Source organism: Branchiostoma lanceolatum, chromosome 1 (genome assembly GCF_035083965.1).
Source record: "Branchiostoma lanceolatum isolate klBraLanc5 chromosome 1, klBraLanc5.hap2, whole genome shotgun sequence".
NCBI lineage: Eukaryota > Metazoa > Chordata > Leptocardii > Amphioxiformes > Branchiostomatidae > Branchiostoma > Branchiostoma lanceolatum.
The window spans coordinates 28,904,705-28,919,283 of NC_089722.1; the positions used below are offsets into that span (position 1 = coordinate 28,904,705).

General features: G+C 40.0%; 1 protein-coding gene across 1 annotated transcript in view; it reads left to right on the forward strand.

Annotated features, from left to right (window-relative positions):
- LOC136447203 (THO complex subunit 6 homolog) overlaps positions 1–14,579 on the forward strand; it is a 26,221-nt gene continuing 11,642 nt past the window's right edge. Inside the window, exons 1-4 of the mRNA XM_066445921.1 lie at positions 1–100; positions 8,665–8,780; positions 10,127–10,191; positions 12,199–12,250. Coding sequence (XP_066302018.1) covers positions 23–100; positions 8,665–8,780; positions 10,127–10,191; positions 12,199–12,250 — 311 coding nt within the window. The 5' untranslated portion in view covers positions 1–22. The remainder of the gene's footprint in view (positions 101–8,664; positions 8,781–10,126; positions 10,192–12,198; positions 12,251–14,579) is intronic.

The following is a 14,579-nucleotide window of genomic DNA, read 5'->3' on the forward strand; positions in this document are numbered from 1 at the left end:
ATTTCAGAGATCCCTATTGCTAATGGTATATTCCAATGACCTCTCAGTCAGTTCAATTTCCCGTGATGCAGTGCGGCACAATATGGCGGACAATTTTGAGGTAATTTTTGGAAATTCTGCAAAGTTTTCCCATTTCTTTCATTTTCCTGTTATGATATCGCAATCACAACAGCTCTTGACTATTTTCATCGCCTTTGCATGCCTTTACTGGGTGTTAGCCGAATTCATTGCATTACTTTATTCGTGCTTTACCTCCAAAACGTGGTCCACCAAGCTCACAAGAACTAAATTTATAGCCTGAGTGCCAGCCTTTATATCTTCCGTCCGCTACCCTAGCTCCGCTGCGCTACCCAAGCAATCGTACTCAGGCTACTAAATTTATTCCAAAGAATCTTGTGCACCATTCAGTTTAAATCATTGATGTGATACTAGTATAATATGTGTTCTCTCATGTAGGCAAATTTTTCTTCTCCAAAGACACAGTTTATAAAACCTCCTTGGTAAATTATAAATTATACCAAGGAGGTTATATATAACCTCCTTGGTAATACCCAGAGGTGCAAAAGTACCGGGGTCACGGGTTCCCTAGTAATCACTCAGTGTCCAGTACCGAAGGTGCCTTCATCGCTAGACTTCCAGTGATGAAGTTTTGTCATCTGTGGGCGTCCAGCAATGAGGCGACTTCGTTACTGGAAATCCCTGAATTATCACTGGAAACCGAGAGATGAGAGTACCGGCGGAGCTGGAAAACCTTTGACGACAAATATTCCGTTGTGGCAAACCTGATCTGGTGACGATAGATTCTGCACCGTAATTGTAAACCGAGCCAGCTAATCCGATCTGCAGTTTACGCTAACGTACGCGTCAATTTACGTAACGTTACGCTTACGAAAAAAGGCCAAAATACAAATTCAAGTGACGGTCGATGACATTACTATGTGGCAAATAAGATTTTACGTTCTGGCTTTTCGAAGACGCTAGGAGCTGCGACATCATATGTGGTACAAATGTACTACAAACTGTCAAACTAGTGAATAAAATATATCCAGATGCTTGAATAAATAATTGTTCGTGTTACACAAAAAAGTAACACTGACAAATCAATCATTAAAAAATCATACGATATAAAGGTTCCCGGCTTTGTCTTACTGTAGTACGCTGTAACGGTATCGACTTAGTCTCTTAACCAAGTTAACTACGCCACAGTTTCACTTGCAGGCTCCGTTCAAACGGGCGAAATGTGATATTCACTGTGGACTGACTCTACTGGCTAATTATTCCCTTTTCTGCCGAATTCTACAATTCATACGCCCGTAAGAGGGCCTGGCCGGTAGAGGCTAGTATCGACTCAAAATGCACTCAAAATATTGTCTAATAGTTAGCACTGGAACATTCCAGTGATAATAGGATGTGATCACTGGAAGGCCACTAACGAAATAATGTCATCACTCGGCTTCCAGCACTAGAGAGTCACTCATCACTGGTTAATCCAGCGCGGAACCCGTGACCGCGGGACTTTGGTTACTGGTTATCTAGCGACGAGTGACCTCCGTACTGGGTAACCAGTGATGAATGACCTTTGAACCAGTCTACTTGTCTGGCACCCGAGTGATGAGCGGAGTTCATTTCTGGAAACCGAGCACCGAGGCAAGATTCAGTGCTGGAATTCCAGCACCGAGGGGGCTTCATTACTGGAATAAAGCCGTTCGTCCCTGGATTTCTAGTGATGAACTTTCTTTGGTGCTGGACGTCCAGCGACGACGTCATTTTGTTCACGCGTTCATTACTCGGCGCCCAGTGAGGCACCCGTGACCCGGGTACCTTTGCCCCAGAGGTAACATTACTAGTAACGTCACCAATCTCATCAGCCACATCGATATCATGCTGGAGTGTCAGCTTACTGTAAATATTGAAATTATGTTCTCGGTAGTTTTGTGTTTGCGGTGACCCCTGACCTCGACATCACAACACCGCGAATACTGACTTGCGTTGTAAGTCTACTGTAGTATAGTATAGCATTCATCAGCGAATGCCAACCACTGCAAACATACCCTTGAAATAAAACCACAGCAAACGTCAATGTATTTTAATTTTTACGGTAACTAGAATGGTACCCAAGGCATTAAGGATTGCCAAGCTTGACAAAGTCCAGAACACCTTTCGTGACCTCTCTGTAGCTGCCTCTCTGTTAAGTTGGTAATGGTTTGTGTATTTACACTGGTCTCACTCCTTTGTCCAGTTGATCCAGACATGTTTATTTGTGGCTTTCTAAATGTAGAACTTTTATAGGATATACATTTTACGGTATGTCGTACCGTTTATTATGTTTACAGCATTTGCAGCAAGGTAACCATGATTGATCACCACTAATTTTAGTTGCTGTTACTAGCAGTCTGAAAAGCAGAACTATATACACATGTACATGTATTACAGATTATGTTGGAGCAACACAAATTCTGATATCCTTAAAAGTCACTGCATATGCATGCAAATCATTGTAAATGAGAACATTGCCAACTTTAATTGCAAAATGCCTGTAACATTTGATTTTGAAGGTACATGTATAACTAGTGGTGCGGATCGGTCCGGCCGGACCGGTTCCGGACTTGTAAAACGTTTCGGTCCGAGTCCAAAAAAACCGAAACGCTGAGAACCGGTTTTTGGACTTAGCACTTATGTACATATGTACATCCTCTGTTTGATCCTTAACTCTCTAAAACCTTCCATAAATCACGAAGTTTGCGATGGAAAAGCCGCAAACATTTGTTGTTGGCTTCTGATATGGCCGCTATGGCCGCTATTGCCGAAATCAGGAAGTCTCACAACTCCTCGCGAGATCTGGGTGACGTCAAGGGAACCTAGCGATGTGATTGGCTTAGCCATGTCATGCGTTGGGGGACTTCCCCAATGGGCCCAGTGGCGGCCATGTTTGACCTGAGATAGAGAGAAGAAGCTTTGTTTTGCGGCCTTTGCCTGCAGCCCGGGAACATTGCGTGTCACAGGGTACAGGTCAGGTAAACACAATGCCGGCAGTATGTGAGAAAAATGATCCGGTGTGCCGGGGGCGTCAAAATATATTGCAAGGCTCTTGAGACGCCACCAGAAACAACCCGACATGTAGGTCACCACGCTGATTAGAGAGCATACTAGTACTTTTGTTCTGAATATACACGTTGTTCTGACTGCAGACGTGTTTTTGTGTGAATCTTTCCCTAGTTTAGAGAATTTAGGGGGATTAACAATGGTAACAGCATCAGTCACATAATGTGACGGCAATGTTTGGTGCCGGACCGGACCTACAAGTCCGGACCTGAACCGAAACCTCTGGACTCGAGTCCGGACCGGAACCGGAACGTGCGTTTCGATCCGCACCACTATGTATAACACTCCTGAAAGATTCATTCATTCATATGAGATATTACAAGCTCGCTTATTTTCCACATCATAAACTGGATTACCGGGTAACAATGTTTTTCTAGCTACTGTACAGAATGGCAACGACGCAATCATCCATACATGTATCTGATTTGATGAATGTGTAAAATTATCAGAGTTTAGAAAATTCCCCAGTGACCGTTTTGTTGGCAATCAGACGTTTTATAACCTAAAACCATTCCTTCAGAACAGGCGTTGTTAGTACTTGACATTTCATAAATATACAATCACCATTAACTTGTAAAGTTTAGACGCACTATAAATGTTTTATAGCCAAATGGCAAAGTAAATTCTTGCGAAAGGTTACCTCCTCGGTAACTCGTCTATTTCCCTGAATCCCTAAGGAGACCCAAAGGGGTCAGGACGGCAGTCATTATCCGTCTTTGTTTGTGCCGTACTTCTCCTTGGTACCCAAAGTTGATTACAGCCTGTGGCTGATTTCCCACCACTGGGAACCTTTCAATAATTCACAGTCTGTAAAACTGTAGCCCATCCACAAAACATGAATCTTCCTCTTGCCTATGGAGGATGGGGATGAGCAGTTGATACATTTTTGTAGAGAGATAGAGGGAGGAGGAACTTGTGGAGAACGACAGGTCAAAAGTGTTTTTGTATCGTAGAACTTTGAACCTCTGTGCACTGTCATTTCAAAGTACAATTCGCACATCCCAGATGCAAATTGAAGCAATAATTATCATAAGGGTTTTCATAACTGACACACAGAAGTACGTTTGCACATCATGGTCAGTGTAAAATATTCAATTCAGAAGAGATAGATAAACTTATAAGAATTCAGTGTTGTGCTCACCAAGAACAAATTGAGACTCAGTGACATAGAGGAGCTGACAAATGCTGTGCCTGAAGAAAGGCTGTCAAGCGGGATGATACGTAGTCTTATTATCACATTAGCAACAGGCTAAGTTGACTTGGCAACAGGAGATTTGTTATACTGTTATCTGTATTTGTATCAGTGTGAAAGTTCTATCTCTGGATCAGGCAGCCACAACTTACATCAGTTTCTCTTTTCTCCATCTACAACATACAGTGAATGTTAATGTTCTGAAAAGCCCTGCTGTCTGAACTGATTTGTCTACTGCCTCAATTTGAAGTACACACATCATTTGGTGCAGGGCCAAAAGCCATAACTAAAAATGGAGTTATCAAACATTGATGAAGATCTGAGATTGGCAAGGAAATGTGATTCCCCCATTTGTACTGCAGTGGAAATGAGATAGGCAAGATTTGACTGCTGTGGCACCATCAAAACATTTGCCAATAAGCCAAGAAACCTAGATATGTTTTCTCACCAAATGTGTTCCAACTTCACTAGACTGGAACACATTTGTACACATGCTTTTCATAGTACATGATACTTTTCACCGGTTAGAATTTTTAAAAATATAATTAATGTTAAAGTGTTCATATAAAGAAAAGGAAGGATGTAACTTCAACAAAAACTGTGCATTTATACATGTATAGACAAAGCATACATGTATGATGTAGGTGAAAGATCAGTATTTCTGATCATATTTAAAACTCATATGTACATGTAGCTGCTCGGACTATGGTATCTTCTTTCGGGTCCCCCGAAAGTGCGAAATGGAACGAAATGGAACGAAATGGAACGAACTAAAACGTATGTAACATTATGAAATGAAATACCAGGAGATAGCGAAATATAAGGAACGTTGTAACATTCACAGTAGACGGGAACAGGAAGTAAATACATGATATAACGTGTTTTATTTCTTGAATCTGTTTGATAATAGTAAATACAACGTTTTTGCCGCGTTTGTGTGGCTACATTCTTCCCTGAAAATGGGAGCGCCGCGTGCAAAGAGATCCACCGCTCTTCCTTTGTGTTTACCAACGATCTGCAAATGAACAGCTGAAAATAGCAGGGAAAACAAGCAAACGGAACTGAGTATCGAAGTAAGGACTAGATTATACAGAAGTTGGTGGTAACATTGCATCTCATAATTCACCAAGAGAGAATGAGACAAGCGTAATTTCATTATTCATACAGCGTGTTTGCGTGTTGCAAATGGAGCCCCGCATGCAAATGAACCGCCAATGTTGCCAGCGCATCGGAACTGTGCACGTGGGCCGGCGTGCTACCGACAGGTTGAATCAAACTCCGACTTCCAAGTTTTATTTACAAACGGTTTTAGTCCATAACTAATACGTAGCTGCATATCTCCGCAACAACGATTTTTATACAACCAATTGTTCGGCTGGTCGGCTGTCGGAGAATGGACCCTTCCTTTAATGATATGCAAATGCGGCTCTGCGCTGCGCCACCAATGTGACATTTCACACTCCATTCAATCACGGACATGGACTGAGAACTACCTCTGAAGACATTTCTGCTTCCTTGTTCACGACAAAACAAAGGGAGGGTGTGAACGAGCAGGACATGTATTTCACAGATCACACAACACGCAAACACGCTGTATAAATAATGAAATTACGCTTGCCTCATGCCCTCTTGGTGAATTATGAGATGCAATGTTACCACCAACTTCTGTATAATCTAGTCCTTACTTCGATACTCAGTTCCGTTTGCTGGTTGTCCCTGCTATTTGCAGCAGGTCATTTGCAGATAGTTGGTAAAATCAAGGAAGAGCGGCCGAGCTCATTCCACGCGGCGCTCCCATTTTCAGGGAAGAATGTAGCCACACAAACGCGGCAAAAACGTTGTATTAACTATTATCAAACAGATTCAAGAAATAAAACACGTTATATTATGTATTTACTTCCTGTTCCCGTCTACTGTGAATGTTACAACGTTCCTTATATTTCGCTATCTACTGGTATTTCATTTCATAATGTTACATATGTTTTAGTTCGTTCCATTTCGTTCCATTTCGTTCCATTTCGTTCCATTTCGTTCCATTTCGCACTTTCGGGGGACCGCTTCTTTCACCTTATATACTACAACATGGTTGCCACAGTGCAGCCATGTACAATGCATGTGTTGAACTTTCAAAGTTTTTGTAGTCTTTTTACATGTGACATTTCACCCACACGTTTGAATTGAAGGCTTTTATGGGGCAATTCTGCTTCAGAAATGAACCCTCACTACTGCTGGGACTCCAGGTAACACAAGGCCATTGCCATGTACAATTTTTCACTCAAGATTTCAATCTTCTAGAAGAAATTTTTCCATGCTTTAAATTTCCCACTCTGCAATTTCATCAATCCTTCTACCCAGAAGAGTATCTCTGCAGATTACGTCCATGTATTCTATCAAGGTCCAATCAGAACAACAGTTCACAGGAATAGGATCCAATTTCAAGTTGATGGGGAAATACTTTTGATACACGCCCAATCAATACAAAGTTAACTTGAACTTGAAGCAATACCTTTTTGGTAGTGCTTTTCAGAAACACAGTGTTTACTATGTTTGTGGCATTGTTTTTGCTTTTTGTTGGGAAACTTAATTACCTTCGCCGAGAAGGTTATGCAGAGGGTAGCGTTTGTGTGTGTGTGTGTGTGTGTATGTAAAGAAGCAGAATAACTCGAGAAGGCTTGGATGGATTGTCTTGATATTTGGTAGGTGGGTAGGTCTTGATGAGACTAGGAAATGATTAGATTTTGGGTCCCCTAGCGGCTTGTTACGGTACTGCAGCGGAACTTCCTGTTTTGTTATATCGTGTTCTGGACAAGCTATGGAACTGATTTTTGAGTGGTAGATAGCTCTTTGGACAGAGAGTAAGTGGTATAGGTTTTGGCCCCCTAGCGGCTTTTTTGGAACTGCAGGAGCAGGTTTTGGTTCAGACTTTGAAAGGGAATAACTCAAGAAGGGCTTGATGGATGGTCATGAATTTTGGAAGGTAGATAGCTTGAGTGATGATGTACATGATTAGATACTTATTTTGCAAATCATTATCTAATTTGCATAATTAATGAGGAAAGTTTACACAGCCGCCAAATTCCATGGTAGGACTCTCAAACATGTGACATATGTATCTGAGGAAGAGAGAAGTATTAAAAGATATCAACTATGCAAATGAGGACCTCATTTGCATAATTGATGAGAAAATACTATAACTCAAGATGGGCTTGATGGATGGTCATGACTTTTGGTATGTAGATAGCTGACGTGATACTTTGTATGATTGGACGATAATTATGCAAATCAGATTCTAATTTGCATAATTAATGACACAATTTAAAAAACCTGCTGTGTACCATGATATGACTATTCAAATATGTGACATTTGTAACTGAGGAAGAAAGGGATGTCGATAGATAGAAAATATGCAATTGTAGGCCTTATTTGCATAATTAATGAGTAACTACGTTAATTCCATACAGGTAAGTGATGGCAATTTCATGGCATCTAGAAGTTATGTGAAGGTGTACATAGTTGAATCAAATTGTGCTGATACAGACCTCATTTGCATAATTGATGATGTTAGCATAACCTTCTTTGTTAAGCTTATACTTTGGACAACGTCTGTTATTTGGGTGAAGACGATCAACTAGTATGATTTATAATTAATAAGAGACACTCCTAATACGTCAGTCATAAAGGTTAAAATCATTTGGCGAAGGTATGAGGTCGTGGAACTCTAGTTATGAAATGTAATGATTGTATACATATATAGCTGAGTGTGCCATTCTAAAGGGATATATCTATCAGTAAGTCATCTTTAAAGATGTCATTTGTCATAATATTTTCTACTGTGGAGTCAAAGCTCATTTGCAACTTGCTCTGATCTGATTTAGATTGTCTGAAATGTTTCTGTTCATGTTACACACTAATACAATTGCAAATTAGATAGTTAAAACCAGATTTTGAAATTTGATGAGAGATACAATGTTCTTTTTTTCTGAATTGTGTTCAATGTACATCCACCGAGAACTGTCAAGAGCCTACTAAGTTAATGCTTGGACAATATCATTTGCAATATCATTAGCACTAGACAAGAGTCAACAAGTTGAACAACATTAGGTTACCACTTGGATATGCTATTACCAGAAACATGCATGTTTTGCAGAAGTTTTTTTGCTGATGCCCAAGTGATATCCAGTGGTAACCTACTGTTGTTGACTCTTGTCTAGTCTTGATAGTTTTTGGTGGATGTACAGTTAACAATTCAGAAAACAAACAGGTTAGTCTACCCATACCAAGATTTCAGGCTTCAACTGGAGGCATATTCATATTAAATTAATGATAACATTGTGATTAAGTTTTGATGATTGTTTTGTATTATTTTTCAGACGGAGATGCTGAAGCAGCGCAGACAGCTCTACACCACCGTTTTCTCCCAGTCCTTCTCTCCCTGTGGACGCTTTGTGGCAGTGTGTGATAACTTTGGGAGGATTACACTTTTCAGGTAGGACTCAAATATTCTTTCAGCATTGGTAGTCCAGTGGTTAGCAGCCATACCTTTGGACCAATAGGCAGGGAGTTTGAATCCCTGCTGTTGTCCCTCATTGATGACATTCACGATAGTTCACCATTCATTTTGCTTTTTGAAAAGAGCTGAGTTTCACTGGGTACAATGAACCTGTAAATACTTTGCATAGCACTTGTCTTCTCTGTTGTGACCAGTGTGGTGACCAATTTAGTAGCTCTTTGATGAGCTAAACTGGAGCAGGATCTCTTTCACTTTTTTCCATCTTAATCCTGTGGCATATCCTTTCCCAGACTATCCAGAGTCTTGTAGGAAAGTCTGTGCCTTAGCACACACAAATCAGGGAATGAATAAAGTCAGATTCAGATTTGTCTTCTTGCTAGCTTTCTACTTAAAATGTCCGACAACCAAGGCAATGAATTTGAAAGGCCTAATCGAGACAAATTTGTTAATAATTTACATTGTTGTTATTACATGTATCAATCCCCCAACCTTTATTTCAAGCTGTCAAAGTGTAAATCCTCATGGAAGGAAGGTTACATATGAGCATGTGAGCTCTTGAGATCTTGGCGGAAAATTAGGAAAAGGGAAATTAACGCCCTGGTCTGAAAAGGAAATGAAAAATGAAGCAGACAGACGTTATTGGGTGCCCTAGATGGTGCAGAAAGGGAAGATGAATGAAGTGTAAGGTCTTGTAAAGGAAGGGTAACTGCCTAGAGCAGGTCAGGCGCTGCCACTTTCATGCCAACCTCAGGCCTGACTACACACTGGTACATTGTGCTGTCAGTCATCCTCTGGCCACGCAGATTCCATAACTTGTTTATCACATCAAAGATTTGGGCAATCTAAAAGAAAGAATAAATGAATGGTTTATTGAACTTCAAGAAAGACCATTGCAGCCACAGGCATTTCTTGACAATGCACAGGCAACACACCGTTAAAGTAATTTAAAAACTGCACACGTGTAATACATGTATCTGAAAGAAATCAATCCCTATAGCAAAAAGAAAAGGATTTCAATACATTTCAGAAATAAACCGAACAATACTAGGTACAAATGTGAGTTAATGTTTATCAGGCATGTGCCATTGGAGAAACTTTGGAATTGGAGTCAAATGGTCAAATTTGATGTCACTGCTGAGCAAGTTGAATGTCAATGTTTGAATGTCAAAACTAAATCAGAGATTTTGTTATAGCTGTCACTTCAATTTTCCATTAATTATACTTTAATTTATAGATTTTGTGTTTCTGGGATTAGATCCTTGATTGGGATGTCACTGTTATATATTCTGTATTTAATTTATAAACTCATGTTGAATCTTCAGTCTTGCAGCCTCACTGAGTGCAGATGCAAAAGAAGACAGCCGAAAACCAGTCTTTACCTTCCAAGGTGCGTACCAGTGTTATATAAGTTATAACATGATACGTCTACAATATAATTCATCTATCAGTCATGATTCATCTCATCTGGTACATAGGTTAACATTAAACTGACTTTTCCTGCAGACCGCCTATATATAGGCGCTACGCATAATGTGCGGGTCCTGCGGACCGCCTATATATAGGCGCTGGGGGTATTTCCGGCACGACCGCGTCCCACTCCGGCGTAACCCCCGAAACCCGGAAGTAACATAGTGTTGCCACATCGTCGGGGTCAAGGGTCAAAATTATTGTTGCGCAATTCGTCCCAAGACGCATGCGTGGTATGTTAATGAGGCCATATGTTAATGAGGCGGCCATCATGGTGCGTCGTCTGCTGGTATGTTTTCGGAGAGATATTTTCCGTGTTTCTGGCGGCAATATCGGTGTTTAAACGCCAAAATGGATCGGTACACGGTCGAAGATGTTCCAGAGGACATTTTCACGAACGATTCAGTGGTGGAATATCCTTTATCAAGTGAAAATTCCGCTGAAATCAGTGACAGTTCTGGCGAAGACGGGGAGTCACAACATCGGCCTCGAAGACATGTCGGGGCAAGCGGAGAGGGACCCTTACACGTTGCTGATGAACTTGAAAGCGGCGCTGACGCTACTTTTAGCCGTGGAAGAGCTCGGGGCACTTACCGAGGACGGCGTGGACGTGCCCGGGGAGGTAGTGGACGTGGTCGCTGGCGGGGAAGTTGTGCATGATTTCTATTGTGGGGCTGACCAGTCTCAGACTTTGATAGCCATATACTCACCTGTTGTAATATCTGCAATTCGTATTTCTTTACATATAATACGATGTATTATTCTGATGTTGTCAAAACTGGTCAGAAACTTTGTAGTCTTCGTAGAAACCTGTGTGTTGATGCTATACAAAGGCATATGAAAGCATAGTGGAATAATGTACTTTTTATTGCTTTTTATGTCTTTATTGTAATATAGCCTTCAGTATAGATTGTAACAACTGTATGTTGATATGACAAGAAAGTTTAGACTATAAGCTTTCGACTCGTGCATAGAAAGCTAGAATGTCAATTGTTCTATGGCTACAGCATGAAGTGTACTGTTCTGTATGAGAGTGTAGATTTTGCTCAAAAGTGAGTTCAGCACCAAAGGCAGTCTACAACCATATACATGTACTCACCTGTTACAATACCTGTGTATTTTACTTCTTCACATGTATCATTCTGATGTTGCCAGGACTGGTCAGCAACATTGTAGTCTTGGTAGAGACCTCTGTGTTGGTGCTATGCAGCAGTATATGGAAACTTTGTGGAATAATGTACTTTTTATTGCCTTTTGTATCTTTATTACCTTTGTATTCAAAGATATTACTTTGTTTGGAATTCCAAAGATAATACCTGTTGTAAGCTTTCAGCTGATGTGTAGGAAAGTGATTGTAATAGAGGTAAAGAAAGAAGTATACTAATTCTAAATGGCTCAGGTTTTCTACAGAAAAGCCAGTTCAGCACCGTGGACATTGTATGGTCATAAACCTACCTGCTGAGATACCTGGGTGAACTTATTCATCATAGATATAGCTCTGATGCTGTCAGGATGTGTCAGGAATGCTGCAGCTTTGATATTGGTACTTTTTATATGGTTCAGATACTTCAATACAAAAGGTTTTTGAAAAAAGGGTTTTTTATTGATTTATTGCCATTATCAATCAATACAGGTAGGTGCAGGCAACATTTGCAATATATTTCTGAAAAGTAGAGACTCTTAGCTTTGTATTGATATATAACTTTATAGAGTTATTTGTGGGCAAAGTATTAAAAAAATAGCAAAGTTAAAGCAGTACCCCTCCTTTAAATAGGGTCAAAAAAGCCCAGCACAGGGACTACTATATGGTAAAAAAAGTCCAGCAGGACAAGGGTTAAGAAGTTTGATATAGAATCTCATCTGAATTGCGCATATACCGGTAACACTAGTTTATAGAAATGACCGATTCTTGATTTTTGTCTCACAGCTCACAATGGTCCAGTGTATACACTCTCTTCCACGGAACGTTTTCTTATCAGGTAGGACTCACATGTACATTATGAATTATTTCCTTATCCCTTCACTTCTAATAGTCAGGAATGATATAAGAGGTGTCACAAAGCTGTCTACTATTAGTCTTTTATCTTCCTATGTTTTATTCTATAGTGTAATTCCATCATTACGATATTATGTGCATTTGAATGTCAGTTTGTGTTTTTGTTGCAAAAATCATAAGATGCTGATTTACTCAATATGTGTACATGTTTAAACTTTTACAACTATTTTAGCCACATTTATGTCATACCTATAGCTACATGTAGGCCATAATAACATTTGATACAGCTATTCCAGACCGATGTGTATTTTACTGTATCCCACAGGCTTCCGTGGAATAATTCAAACATGATTCGGATGTGCCGCATGCACCGCTCTAAAAAGAAAAAGTAAAAAAAAAAACTGGATTCAGACATTGGAACTGATGTTCTTACAATTTTTTTTATTTGAGGACACCAAATTTTTTCAACTTCTGGGACATTACACATCGAAATGTGTGTTTTCACGACATGGGTGGTATAAGAATACAACACGATGTTGTGTTCTCTATATACACCTATTACCAACATGTCATGCTGTATACAATGTACTAATATTTGATGCTGTCAACTTCAAATACTGAAACTGATGTACATGTACATGGGCATTGTCTTGCAACAGGTTAACAAATGAACTGTTCATTATACCTAAGCTCACCATTCCACTAATGGAATAATGGAATCCTTCAAGTACAATTACCCTGTCTAACACTGAGTGTTCCCACAAGTGCCCTGAAGACGCTCTTATAGATCAACTTGCTCCAATATTGATTTTCGGCAGTCTGGGAGTTACACATTTAGCATGCTAGCAAGACCATCATTTTATCGATCATGTCTTCCAGAGGCTTTTTCCTACCCCCAGAACATGTTTCAATGGCAATCATAGATAAGAAGATGAGATTTTGACTTAATAAGTAAGTCTTGTATGATCCATACTCCTCATGGGATGACTTCATCTTCTGTATTATACTTTTGTAACTTTATGTATCGATAAATCTTGATTTGGATAACATGGTTTATGATGCACAAGAACGCTGTACTGTTTCATTACAGTTCTGTAACAGTTACATTTGTATGTCTGTACATAAAATCCCAGAATTTCAATTGCGGCTTTTATGTAGCATATGAAGATGAGAGATTGGGGTGAAAATACAGTTTAAAATTGCTGTCTTTACCACCAAGGCACCAACACATTTTTCTGGATAGCAGTCAGCAAAATTTTGCATTTTTGTTTCAATTTTTGAGAACTTTAATGCTTGTAAACCAGCAAGAAAGAGTTTTTTGTGTGCCTTGGACATTGAATAACTGCATTCCGTCTTTAGTACACACCTCTACAACCTTGAGAAAGTGATTCACTATTTTCACATGCACAAGACATTATAAGTTTCAGATTCAATCAAACTCCCCATTTGACAGTCAGCACAGAGATTATCTCATTTGCATGCCCAAGGTATTCTCTCAGCGACAGGAAGCAAAAGGTCTCTTATCACTCTTCTCTTCTACGTGCCCGTTGGGAACTGTACGCATTACAACCTTGGGTTGAACGTCTACCTTTAACCCGGTCTTAATTTCTTTTTCAATATCAGCGTTCCCTATCTCACCAAGGACAGGCAATACGTCCCCTTCTCCTGGTAATTCACGCCAGTGATTACCCTTCATGCAATGTCAGCAGTCAAAGTTACGACTCCGGCGGTGGCCGTAGCATTGAGCGGGGAAGCCGTAACAAAGAATCATTGATTGTACTTTCATCACCAAGTGCCTTGAGGATAGACACTCATTTGGACGCAGAGGAAATTTATTCAACCGTTTTTATGTCATCACATCATCACATGAAAGCTTACGATTGGTTGTTTATAGAGCAATTTGCTTCCAGATTGTTAATTACTTCAAGCAAAGATCTAAGGCTTCTTGTGTTTTTTATCATAAGTGGTCTTCTTATAATTAGAGTGTCGTGTATTTTCTGGAAGCAATAAAAGGGATTGTAATGTCCATATGCATGGACGCCATCTGCCATATTCATCTGATGCAGACTGTCTGTTCAAGGTGGGGTAAAGTATTGCTGTGCATGTGGTCGTTACTTGTACAGTGTCACTTATTGATTTTATCCACACACCCCTGGACCCTTGTGCTCCCTGGGTAGACTCCTCATTTTATGGATCAGGACAGTTAAATTAATTTTCCAAGCCATATGGGAAACGCGGGATGGCCTCTCTGGGGAAAGTTTGTTGTACAAGTTTTCAATATTGCAAACTTGTAGCTGTCTGTTTCTTCATTG